General features: G+C 52.3%; 1 protein-coding gene across 3 annotated transcripts in view; it reads right to left on the bottom strand.

The window, feature by feature from the left end:
• Nucleotides 1-6251, bottom strand: part of RBFOX1 (RNA binding fox-1 homolog 1) — a 2485439-nt gene extending 2479188 nt beyond the window's left edge. For all 3 annotated transcript variants that reach the window (XM_073015143.1, XM_073015144.1, XM_037989528.2), the window contains exon 1: nt 5536-6251. In XM_073015143.1, the coding sequence (XP_072871244.1) occupies nt 5536-5865 (330 nt within the window). In that variant the 5' untranslated portion in view covers nt 5866-6251. The remainder of the gene's footprint in view (nt 1-5535) is intronic.
• Between the last annotated feature and the right edge of the window lie 7317 nt (nt 6252-13568).

Raw genomic sequence — 13568 nt, 5'->3', positions numbered from 1 at the left:
AAAAACAAAAATTAGTCGGGCGTGGTGGTGCACACCTGCATTCCCAGCTACATGGGAGGCTGAGGCAGGAGAATCCCTTGAACCTGGGAGATGGGTTCCCCAGGCTTAGAGCAAAACCCCCATCTTGTCTGTCTCCACTCTCATCCCAGGCAATCGCAGTCACTTCCATAGCCTCAACCACTATCTACCTGGGATGCCTCCCAAGCCCCGGCGAGTCTCCAACCCAGACCTGCCCTCCCAGCCCCAGACCCATCTGTCCTGGCCCAAATTGCCTCCTGGGTTCCAAGCAACCTCAGTCAATGAGTCCAACATCGACTTCCTGTTCTTGCCTGACACTGTAGCCCTGAGGTCAAACTTGACCCTTCACCTGCAGTACCTAATAGGTCCGTAAGGCCTTTGGAACATATCCCACAAACATTCCCCAAATCAGGCACTGGACTCCACACATCTCCAACACCATCATGTGAGTCACCAGCATCCCTGCCAGAGACCCCTGTCCCAGCCTCCAACTCATCTCCTTCCTGTCCTTTGAGTTCTGTGTCACATTCCAGAGGCCACCAAAGAAACAATGACCACCTTCATGAGATTAAAAGAATTGAGACATTTCCCTATGGTCCAAAGTCTTTCCAACTGAGAAACACACATCAAGATCCAGCCTGCCGGCCCTGCGGTTAAATATTCCCGAAATAATTAAAGGCCAGGGCAACACGGCTCCCACTCCACAAGTACTCCCAGCACAGTAAGACTTGCTTCTCTAGAGAGGCTTGAATGTCCAGTGTGTACCCTGCCCCTCTCTGTCATAGCTAACAGGAACGTGCTCCGTGTCTTCTTCCTGCTCAAAGGACCGTCCACCAACCTGCGCAGGCAGCACTTTCGGCCAGGGGAGGATGTGAGAACTTCCCACCATTTCCCACTTACGCACTGCATTCCTCAGGAGCCTGCCTCACAAATTACAAGAGCGCCACGGCAGACACACCGCATTCCAGCGGGTGGCCGTGTCTTCATGTCAGCTTGAAAGATCGTTGCCAGGGAAATATCTATATCTCGGCAGAGAGAGCTTCAGCCTGTGTAGTCCAGCTGTGCTCAAGTGGAAATCCAAAAATCCAGATGTTGGTCCAAACACCCTGTCTTGGGGAGCCGGCTCTGCAAGTCCCCAGCGTGGCAATGAACTGGGTGGGCCACCTGTCCTGCCTGCCCACGTCTCTGCCTCCTGGAATCTTGGACCCTGAGAACCAGGGGGATGTGCTGGGGAATAGGCGAGTCTCGTGCAGAAAGCCAAGATGCCACCCAAATCCACTCTGCAGTCAAGGTGGGTGATATTCTGCTCTGCACCGCACCAGTGCATGAGGGGATGGAGGATGGAGTCTACACAACCCAAATATAAAAAGATATTGCCCAAGTATTTTGTGCTTTGTCTGTTAAAATGCTATGCCCGGCCCAGCACGGTGGCTCACACCTGTAATCTCAGCACTCTGGGAGGCCGAGGTGGGCGGATCACCTTAGGTCAGGAGTTTGAGAAAAGCCTGGCCAACATGGTGAAACCCCGTCTCTACTAAAAATACAAAAATTAGCCAGGCGTGGTGGCAGGCACCTGTAATCCCAGCTACTTGGGAGGCTGAGGCAGGAGAATCATTTGAGCCCGGTAGGTGGAGGATGCAGTGAGCGGAGATCATGCCACTGCACTCCAGCCTAGGCAACAAGCAAGACTCTGTCTTAAAGTTTAAAAAAAATCAAAAATAAATGCTATGCCCAGCATTTTCCATGTACTGTCTTATTATCTCAGTAAATCCCATATAACCTTCCTATGAAAGTATATCTCATGGATCTCCATTTTATAGATGAGAAAACTGAGACCCCTGGAGTAGTATTAATTTCCCAAGACCGCATTGCTCCTAAAGGGTACAGCAGGGACTCAAGGTCGACACTCTCACCCTCAAACGTTTCCACAAGTGTAGACCAATGCCTCTCAACGGGGGTGGTTTTGCTCATGTACCACTCCCTTGCCCCATGGCATTTGAAACTGTCTAGAGACATTTGGGGTAGATGTAACTGGGAGGGGAGAATGGCACCTAGAGGATGGAGACCAGAGATGCTGCTAACCATCCCACAATGCACAGGACGACCCCACCACCACCACGAATGGTCTGACCCCAAATGTTGTGACTGTGCCAAAGCTGAGAAACCCAGGTCTCTCCCCAGCAAGAAGGGAAAATACCTGCAACATGGACGAACCTCTACAGGAGCCCCAGGCTGACAATAACCTTCCCAATCTGGTTTCAACCCTGGATGCTTTTACCTGGTGTGTCCATCAGGGATTTCAGGGACTCCCGTGAGTTATTACCCTTGAATGCTCGGTTCTGCCGGACAACCCAGGAATCTCTGCTGAGGTGCCTGGTCTTGGGGAAGGTGGATTGAATGGTTGAGGTTGATAACCAAATACCTAAGAGAGACTTTCTCTCCTTCCAGGAAGAGCTGTGGGTCAGACACATCCTGGGATTATTTACAGGGAGTCAATAAAGGCTTGGAGAGGGCCAGGGTTTCTATGCCTTCTCACTGGGGTGGGTGTTTGTGGATACACAAGAAGCCTGTGAAACTTCTGATACTGGCAGGGAATCAACGCCCCTCACCCTCCACCATAAACAGATGCCCTGCAGCAGGCCTGGGCACCCAGGGGCTCCTGGGGTCTCAAATGACCTGCTAAAACACCCTCTAGCCACCACCGAATAAAGGAACCCCTTGCCACCCAACCGCAAGAGCACAGCCTGGGAGCCACTCCAAGGGACACCCAGTCACATGAAAACCTCAGCCATCCAGAGCACCAGGCCTGGTGATGAGAAAGAACATTTTATCCTTAAAAGCATCTGAATGCCCATGCTGCTTCTTGCAGAGAAAAGTCCAAAATAATCTGCTATTAAAGAATGAGGATGGTTTTGACATTTTTACCAAGCTAATGGTCTACGCAGACAAAATCTCATAAAAGGGCACTCTGTTCTTCTTGATCCACTCAGACATGGCCTATGAGTGAAGAAACGGGCTCTCCTCCTCAAAGAAACCACTGCTGATCCTCACACCAGCCTGACACTGCCTCATGGGTTCTTCAAACAGAGTATTCCCATAGAAACTAAAAAGGAAAAGGAATGTGTCTGGCGAGCATTATGGGCAGCAGGCCAAATTTTAAGTTTGAAAATCAAGATTCCCTCTTTTCGAGGGGCCGCTGGACTGAGCAGATACAGGCACCCTGAAAAGAGGGTACCATATTCAGACTCAGGAAACAAGGACGGTGTCTGTTCAGTTCCTCCATCATCCTTCAGATCACGGGATTCCCATTTCCCTTTGTAGACCAAAAAATTCAGTGGGGTTTCTGCCTTTTAAATATTTCCTTATCAATATATAATCCTTTTAGCCTCCAGAAAGCATTTTAACATGGAGATTCTGGCATAAGACTCCTGTGGGTCTGTCTCTCTCTCTTTTCCTTGAGACAGGGTCTCACTTTGTCACCCAGGCTGGAGTGCAGTGGCACGATCACAGCTCACTGTAGCCCGACCTTCCAGGCTCTAGCAATCCTCCCACCTCAGCCTTCCCAGTAGTTGGGACTACAGACACACACCACCATACCTGGCTTTGTGTTGTTTGTTTGTTTGTTTGGTTTGGTTTGGTTTGGTTTGGTTTGGTTTTTGGTAGATATGAGGTTTCACCACTTGCCAGTTGCTCAGGCTAGTCTCAAACTCCTGGGCTCAAACAAGCCTCCCCACTTGGCCTCTCAAAGTGCTGAGATTACTAGCTTGAGCCACCACGCCCAGCCAAGAACCTTGTCTCTTGTGATGCACCCCAGAACAAAACATCACTGCAAAAACACACCAAGGCAAAAACACACACAAGGAGTTTCAGTCCTAAGTCCCATTTATCCACCAGACGCTATGTGCCAGGCACAATGTTAAGTGCTTTCTACAGACGAGCTTCCTTTAATTTCAGCAGTAACAGCCCCATGGAATGGGGCCTGTTGACAGATTCATTTGCCACTGAAGACAGTAAGGCCCAGAGAGGGTACGTGACTTGTGCCATGTCAGCCAGCTAAGGAGGGGCAAAACCAGGATGCAAACCCCAGCCGCCTGGCTCCAGACTCATGTTCCCAAGGTTCCACTACACTCGGTCACTTCACCGCATTCCGATATCCTGGTCTTTGGCAGAGTCTACGTAAAAGAGGGAGGTAGAGGGAGTGACGAGGACTTCACGCAATAAAGTTTCCCAGTGTTACACTACCACTGTAACTGTGTCCCCGACCAGGACCTCTCCCTTCTCATCCTTTCTGTGATGGGCCCTGGAAAACCTTCCAGAGAACTGTCCTTCTCCCAGGATCTCAAATAGAATTCACCTGAGTTCAGTGTCCAGGTGACCCAAGCTCTGAATGCAGAGCTTAACGTGCACGGGGAGATAAGGATGGCACCATGACCAAGCCTCCCAGACAGCATCCGGCAGCATCTCCAAGCCTGGGCAGGGGGACTCTGATGCAGCCCATGGCCAGGAGGGCTGCCCGTGCTGCCTAAATGGGTTCAGAATTGAAGGCCGCCCTCTCTCCCATGTGGGGCTCATTAACCACGAATCAAATTATTAAGACAAGCCCAGCTGAGCAAATGGTCAAACATAAAAACATTTGCAAGGAACAAAGAGGTCAACCCCATTATCCATCAAAAACCATCAAGGTGGCAGCTCTCACTGAGGGGTACAGCTCTCCAGGGGGCCCTCGTCTCCCCTCCAAACCCATGTGCCTCCCCAGAGGAAGGCCAGCAAAGCCACACAGGAAGAGCTGGGGGTAGGAAAGCAGAAAGTGAACCCCAGGAGGCCAGGCTGGCCACGGAGCCCCATCCCACACACACAGGCCGGGTGACTCACGGGCCCACGTGTGCGGGACACGGGGCGCTCACGGGGACGGCGCCCCAGGGGATGGGAGGAACTTTGCCTCTCTGTCCCTCTCTGTGGGAATGGAAAGAGGAGAGCAATTTCTGGGATGGAAGCCATCTGCCTCCTCTCAACTCTCGCTGCCCAACCAGAATGGGAAAAAAAACAGGAAGATGCGGGGCAGGTGAGGAGCTGGGTGAGCGCCGCCAGCCCGCAGCCCAGCAGAGCGGGGCTTGGCCAAGCCTGGCGCCAGGGACTTCCCCCCTACCCGCTCCACAAGCCCCTCGCCAGGTGAGAGGGACCGACAGAGTCTCAGACAGATGCCCCACACAGGATGCCCAGCGCAACCCCCGCCCCTTCCCCTGCTGGGGGCCCCCGAGACGCGGGGCTCCCCCTCCCCTTTTGACCAGCCGCAGAGTCCAGCGGGTCTCACGGCCAGGGACGTCGTGGGAGAATCAGGAAGTCGAAGCCACACTCCCGAGAAAGGGCAGCTGGCGTCTCGGAGGCCGTCAGGAGCTGTCACTCCGCGCCCGCAGGAGTTGCCGCTCAGTTACCAACTTCAACCCGGGGCCGGCCACGGAGCCTCCCGCCGCCCCCACCACCCCCGCGCCCCCGGACCCCCGCGCCCCCGTCACTTACTCCTCTGCCGTCGCCACCTGTCTGGGTGCCGGTCTCCTCCCTGCCTGGCCGCGGCGCGTCCTCCCCGTCCTCGGGCTGTGCGCTTCCCGCCTCCAGCCCCAGCCGCAGCCTCTTCTCCTCGGGAGGGACATCGTCCTCCTCCCTCCTGGGCCGGCCATCCCTGCCTCGGGGCTTGCCCGTGGCTTCGGAGCTGCCGGAAGGGCTGGCCATGGCTCCGGAGGCTCTACCTGCACTTGGGGAAGAGGAAGGACCCGGCGCGAGCGGCCTCTCGGCGGAGCTGGGGCGTCTGAGCGCGGGCTCGGTGCGTCCGCGCGGCGCGGAGCTGGGCATCCGGGCCGGCGCGGGCTCCTCCGCGGGCCGCTCCTGGCTCTCTGGCGCCCTCTGCTGGCCTCTCGCGAGCACCGCGGACACGCCGGGCCCGAGCCTGCGCCGCGCTCACCTGCCCCGGCCTAGGCTGTCGCTGTCCCCTGTCCGTGGCCAGGCCCTGCACCTCCTCCCCGCCCCAGCCAGGTTGCATCCCCATGGTCTCCCTGCCTCAAGGAGGAAGGAAGAGAAGGGACGCCCCGAGAGGGTGGACATCGGCCACAGCCACCTTGTCTGCTCTTACCCTGTGTCTTGCATGATTTGGAGGTGGTGGGAAAACCGAGGCTGCTCAAAACTCGTGGAGAATTCCGCCTGCAGGATGACATGAATGCATCTTCGATTGCCTGCCAATAGATATTTTTTGAGCGTCACTGTGGACCAGGCGCGGTGATGGGGGAGGGGATATTGTGGTGAACATGACAGGCATTGCCTTCACCCAGTGGGGCTCAGCGCTGGCTGAGAAGGCATTGAGAATGGACATTGTCAGTTGGGCAAAAGGAGGCGAAGGAGAAGTGCTGGGTGCATGGGAACTGAAACAGACAGGAGGCTCAGCAGGTCTTGGAACTGGGAGTGGGACAGCAGCAGCGGCTGTTCCAAAGGAAGCAACAGCTGAGAGATGTCTGCGAGTTGTTCTCAGCCCAGTGGAGGGTGTTTAGGCAGAGGGAATCGCGTGTGCAAAAGCCCAGAGGCTGGGAAAGAAGCAGAAAGAGGACTGTGGGGCTGGAGCGTGGTGGGCAAGGGGAGAGAGGTGTGGTGGACAGACAGATTGGCTGGGACCCGACCGTGCAGGGACAGAGGAGATAGGGGATCCTTGCGGGCCCCCAGTCGGGGCTCAGGCACAGAGACAATGCAGGTGGGCAAAGGGAGGAGACGTGGAGAAATATTTTGGAGGCAACCACCGATGAATGAGCCCAGGATGCACCCTTAGTGTCAGTGTGGAACTCCTTCCTTGGCTGTGTGATGAGCTGAACCGGGGGTATTTTCTGGACATTGAGGTGCTACACCCAGAGTCCAGGACAGGCTAAGTGGGCACCAGCAGCTCCTGGCCTACCTCAAAAGCAGGAGAGACAGGGGAGGCTGGGGAGGAAGGAGAGACAGGGGAGGCTGGGGAGGCCGGGGAGGCCAGGGAGGCAGTGAAGGAAGGAGAGACAGGGGAGGCTGGGGAGGCTGGGGAGGCCAGGGAGGCAGTGGAGGAAGGAGAGACAGGGGAGGCTGGGGAGGCTGGGGAGGCCAGGGAGGCAGTGGAGGAAGGAGAGACTGGGGAGGCTGTGTCCTTTCCATGATTCTGCCCAGGATCCTGGGCCCCTGTACTCCCTGAGCTCTCCCACCCCAAACGCTGGAACCGTGTTGCACCATTGTCTCCCCACTAAGCTCCCAATGGCTGCTCCTACCCTGCTGTGCTCCCTATTTCATCCCTAACAGCTCTCACAGTGGGCAGCACATAGTAGGTGCTCAGGAAACACTGGTGGGAGAACACATGAATGTGCTCAGCACCTTCCTCTCTCCTCCAGCTCTCCCCTGTCACGAAATAATTCTGATAATGACACACAGGCTTTGAGACCCTCTTCTATTACTTCTCATATGCTAATCCATCTATACCTCACAGCAGCCCTGGGGGTGGGTGCTATTAGGATGCCCATTTTACAGAGGAGAAGACTGAGGCATACAGAGAGTAAGTGACAGAGGCACACTACAGGGGCCGGGGCCAAGTGACCACAGCACTCAATCCCCAAAGGCAAGGTGGACACAGTTACCATAAAGCACAGCAGACTCAAAGCTGCAACCAGAATAGCCTGACTCACAGACCTATGGTACCCCCGATCGTGGCGTTCCTAGAAGTGAAATAGGTAAGAAGCCTGCCACATTTGTACTTGATCTGTGTTTGCAGAAGCGTTGTAGGTCAGGTGAGCAGAAGTCCAACCCGAATCATAAAAACAGAGTCACAGTCCCCAGTCGATTCCCAGACATAAGCCAGTTCACAGACCTGGGGTCCCTTGTCTGAATGGGAAGCCAGGTCCCCTCCAGGAAGGACTCTGCTCCCCTGCCAAAAATGTATACTTTCTCCCAGCCTGCCCTCAAAGGAATATGCAGCCTTTTACCAGGATAACTGAACAGGGGAATAAGAACTAATGAGACCTGTGCAGGATCACTGGACACAAGCTCTGAACTGGCACTAGGGCGAGACGAGGGTCTACCAGTCAGAATAGGCATTTTGGAGGTCAGGTGAATGTTAGTACAAGTTCATGTCGCGGTAGATCCATTGGGTCTCCAAACCCATCCTCTGGTTATATACAAAGTGGCAATGCTGACATTGAAGTTCAGGGTATCCAACATAGAGGCTGTGCTCTTACTCATGAAACATTCTGACATCTCTGGAAACAAAACCACAATTCAGGGTTCTAGTCCCCACCCACGCAGCCTGACCCAATTCCAGTGCCCAAGGTCACAGTGTCAACCCCATCTTTTACAGCATTTAAACTAGGCAGGAAAATTAGGGACAATTAAAAGGACATGGGCTACCAGCTAGTCATAGACTCTCTCTGGTGTGTATCATAAATATTTCCCTTCCTGAGGTTTAATTTGGACAGACTTTGTCCCAGTCTGCAGCATACCTTGACATGATCGGCTTATCTATTCGTCTCTTCTTTCTTTTTTTTTTTTTTTTCCAGACAGGATCTCACTCCCTTGCCCAGGCTGGAGCACAGTGGCACAATCATGGTTCATTGCAACCTCAACCTCCAGGGCTCCATCAATCCTCCCACCTCAACCTCCTGAGTAGCTGGGACTACAGGCATGCACCACCATGCCCAGCTAATTTTTGTATTTTTTTGTAGAAGTAGGGTTTCTCTGTGTTGTCCAGGCTGGTCTTGAACTCCTTGGCTCAAGCGATCTGCTCATCTTGGCCTCTGAAAGTGCTGGGATTACAGGTGTGAGCCACTGCACCCAGCCTCCTCTTCCTCTTGACGGTGAATTCTGTAAGGGCAAAGGCTCATACATTTTTGTTGTTGTTTAATGAATAGACTTTATTTTTTAGACTAGCTTAAGCTTTACAGAAAAATGAGCAGAAAGTACAGTGCTTCCATATATGCCCTCAAATCCTCCCATCCCGTTTCCCCTGCTGTTAACATGTGGCTTTAATGTACTGCATTTGTTGCAGTTGATGGGTCAATATTGATATATTATTGTGAAGTCCGTAGTTTAGGTTTCTCTCCTGGTGTGTTGCACATTCTTTGGATGGATGTGACCATCCACCATTGTATCCACCATTACAGTGTCACACAGAATAGTCTCAATGCCCTAAAAATCCCCTGTGCTAAGCTGGTTCATTCTTGAATCTCCATTGCTTTTGCATGGTGCCAAGCCCTCAGCTGGGGCACGTGGCTGTTGAATGGATGGATATTGCAAAAAGGGCCGCCAAATGTGTCCATCCTGGACAAGTAAAGGAAAGTGGCCCTGATGTTTTAAAAGGCCTGACATCAAAAGAAAGGGTGTGAGTTTACCAAGCCACTGGGATTAGCTCCCCAAGGGACCATTTCCTCAACTTGATCCGATGATCAAGGCAGCAGAAGGTCCAGAACAAAGGGGATCCCTTTTACTCTGACCTAGGAAAAATGTCTGTAAATTCTTTGAGAGCTCAGAAAATGTCAACATCTGGGCCAACAGACAAAAGTGGAAATGTCAGCTGGGCACGGTGGCTCACGCCTGTAATCTCAACCCTTTGGGAGGCTGAGGCAGGCAGATCATGAGGTCAAGAAATCGAGACCATCCTGGCTAACACGGTGAAACCCCGTCTCTACTAAAAATACAAAAAATTAGCCGGGCAGGGTGGCGGGTGCCTGTAATCCCAGCTACTGGGGAGGCTGAGGCAGAAGAATGGCGTGAACCCGGGAGGCGGAGCTTGCAGTGAGCCAAGATCGTGCCACTGCACTCTAGCCTGGGCGACAGAGTGACACTCAGTCTCAAAAAAAAAAAAAAAAAAGGTAGAAATGTCTGAGAAAAAAAGTAGTTCTTTTTCTATCAGTCTAAGAGTAGAATTCTCACCACCTCAGGTGCAGATGTAATAAATAAGTAATAAAGCAGCAAGCAGAAGTGATGGAAACCATGAAAAAGATTGTGGATATCTGAAGGAAGACACGGCTTCTGCATCAGTGGGGTCTTTAGGCTCCCGCCGTAACCCCCACACCCACAGAGAAGATGCATCTGACCCCAGTGAGTACCTGGGTCCCGCCACAAGTAGACCCCAAGATGATGATTCAATCTGACCCCAGTGAGTTCCTGGGTCCCGCCACAAGTAGACTCCAAGATGATGATTCAATCTGACCCCAGTGAGTTCCTGGGTCCCGCCACAAGTAGACCCCAAGATCATGATTCTAGTGCAAGAGGTTTACTTGGGGGTGATGCCGGGAAACCCTGGTGATAGCCTGGGGATAGGGGATGAATATGGAGAAGGGAAGACAGCTGTAAAAGGTTTGTTAACCTCTCGGTGACTCCTGTGGGCATCCCAGGACTTAATCCCACTGAGAGAGCGTGTAGAAGGTGCACCTCAGACATCCCGCCTAGGTCTGCAGGAGCTGGGCCATTCCTACCCGAAAATTCACCAGGCACAACTCAGAGATACTCCTTAGAGGGTCTTAATTTCCATGAACTTTCAACAAAGTGGCATTGGCGGCCACAGAGAGCTTCAGGCAAAAGTGGCCGGTGTGCACAGGAATAGGAAGGCCACCGAGAACATCTGCTGTGGACCCAAACCCAGACATAACCAGGCTGGCTCCAGCCAGACACGGAGCAGGGTGGCATCAGAAGGATGACAGAGCAGTGACGGGGACACTCCTTGGGCAGGTCTCGAGGACGTCTGGATTCTCCCCTTCCACTGTGGAGCTAGAAGGCAGGTAGCTCAGCCAGGGCACTGCAGGCCGAACTCCAGTTGAGTCTAGGCTTCAGCCTTTGTAATTGCATTAGCTCAGGCAGGGACTGGACCTCTGGAAACCTCAGTTTCTTCATCTGTGAAATGGGCATCACGACAGTACCTGGTGGGATTGTTATGAGAATTTAACAAAATTATGCATGTAAAGCTCTAATCCTGACACCTAATAAAGGTTCAAAAATTGTTTGTTTTTAAATATCATTAGCCCACGTACTTTTTTTTTTTTTTTTTTTTTTTGAGACAGAGTCTCACCGTGTCACCCAGGCTGGAGTGCAATGGTGCAATCTCGGTTCACTGTAACCTCTGCCTCCTGGGTTCAAGAGATTCTCCTGCCTCAGCCTCCCAAGTAGCTGGGATTACAGGTTTGCACCACCACACCTGGCTAATTTTTTGTATCTTTAGCAGAGATAGGGTTTCACCATGTTGGCCAGGCTGGTCTTGAACTCCTGACCTTGTGATCCGTCCGCCTCGGCCTCCCACAGTGCTGGGATTACAGGTATGAGCCACCGCGCCCGGCCAGCACATGTACCTTGCTTACAAAGAAGGTGAAGCTCATCCTGAAGTTGGATGAGATCCTGGTGAAGAGGAGGAGGGAGACTGAATGCTGATGAGACTGTGGGTCAAGGTTGGGAAGTTGGAGGCAAGGGCCGGGGAACAACTGCAGCTCACTGTGCAGCCAGATCGGCCATTAGAAGCTTTGAGACCCACATCTTAAGCTGGTCATGAATTAGGGCGTGAGGAAAATAAACCCCAAGGCTTGGCTTCCCCGCTGAAATCCCTCTTGAAAACTTTTAGCCGCTTAGGAGGTGAGGGGAGAAACCCAGCAGTTAGAACCACCCTCTTCCCACAAACGCCTGCCTTCGATTCTCAGTTGAGTCCCCAAGACTCTAGCCGGATGAGACAGTTGCTCTCCCAGAGCTCCCGCCTATCCACCCTACACAGGTGCCCCCATATGAGTAGACCCCTGAACTCAAGGTGTAGCTGCTTCCTCTCCAATGAGAAATCCCAGCGGGGGTAATGATTTACCCCACACATACACACCCATAATTTCTTCAGGCAACTGCCCACAATTGACTCCTGATACCGTCTGCAAACCACCTCCTGAGTGGTCATTAGTGGTTGGCCATGACCGCAAAGCCAGCCATACCCCCAAAATACTGAACTGACAAGTCAGCATTTCTATGGCCCTGCACGGCTGCTGAGAATTCCATGAGTCCCATCTTACTTTCCATCTTACTGGGGCCAGGGTGCCTCACTCTTCCCAGCCCATACTCCCAGATGCCTGCCTATCTCTGCTTATAGTTTCTCTCAACTTCCACCTGATTTGGAACATGTATGTCTCTATGTGGCCAGCACCTGTAAATTACACAGGGATTACAGCTTCCCCAGGTCATCAACAAGCTTTCTGTCAGCTCAACCATGGTGCTGCTGGAAATTGATTGACTGATTGATTTTTTTTTTTTTTTAGAGACAGGGTCTCACTCTGTCTGTCGCCCTGTGCCCAGGCTGGAGTGTGCAGTGGTGCAATCTCAGCTCACTGCAGCCCTGCAGTCTCTGCTTCCTAAGGTTCAAGTGATCCTCCTGCCTCAGTCTCCCAAGTAGCTGGGACCACAGAGACAGGCCAAGATGCCTGACTAATTTTTTTTTACTTTTTGTAAAGACAGGATCCCTCTTTGTGTTGCCCAGGCTAGTCTGAAACTTATGCGCTTGAGCAATCCTCCTACCTCAGCCTCCCAAAGTTCTGGGATTACAGGCATGAGCCACCACACCTGGCCCTATTTTTAATGTTAAATTTTATTGTTAACTATCAAGATGCAAATAACACTCCAGTGTGGTTCCAGGTTTGAAAATGTCACTTTTTACCCATTTTACCTTTAAATCTGGGATGTGACTAGAATCTCATGTTTTATTCTTCTCCTCCCAATGATTATTGCAATCTAGCTCTTCATCTACTTAAATGATTCATGTAGAGGGATATCTGAGGGTCTCTCCAGCATCCTAGCACCTAATTTTTTTCCTCCTCAGCTTTAAACCTACTTAGTGAGCAGACATCTGCAGGGACAAGAGAACAAACATCAGACATCAGCATTCATCTAAACCATGGCTGCTAGCCCTTCTGAGAGGCATCTTGGGTATTTGGGCACATAGATATTTGTCTTGATTATCTGAATCTCCCCTCCTCTTGTTCTCCTGTAATGGGCACGATCAGGCCGGGTGCGGTGGTTCACGCCTGTAATCCCAGCACTTGGGGAGGCCGAGGCGGGCAGATCACATGAGGTCAGGAGTTCGAGACTAGCCTGGCCAACCTGGTGAAACCCCGTCTCTACTAAAAATACAAAAATTAGCTGGGCGTGGTGGCACACGCCTGTAGTCCCAGCTACTCAGGAGGCTGAGGCAGGAGAATCACTTGAATCCAGGAGGCAGAGGTTGCAGTGAGCCAAGACCCCGCCATTGTACTCCAGCCTGAGCAACTAGCATGAAACTGTCTTAATAAAAAGGAAGAAGAAGAAGAAGAAGAAGAAGAAGAAGAAGAAGAAGAAGAAGAAGAAGAAGAAGAAGAAGAAGAGGAAGAGGAGGAGGAGGAGGAGGAGGAGGAGGAGGAGGAGGAGGAGGAAGAAGAAGAAGAAAAAGAAGAGAAGAAGAAGAAGGAGGAGGAGGAGGAGGAGGAAGAGAAAAGAAGAAGAGGAAGAAGGAAATGGGCACGGGCTGTGTCTCATTGTTTCCTGCTGTGGGGTGCTGATTGCTA

Source organism: Chlorocebus sabaeus, chromosome 5 (assembly GCF_047675955.1).
Source record: "Chlorocebus sabaeus isolate Y175 chromosome 5, mChlSab1.0.hap1, whole genome shotgun sequence".
Taxonomy (NCBI): Eukaryota; Metazoa; Chordata; class Mammalia; order Primates; family Cercopithecidae; genus Chlorocebus; species Chlorocebus sabaeus.
This window is presented reverse-complemented; position numbering and strand designations above follow the sequence as displayed.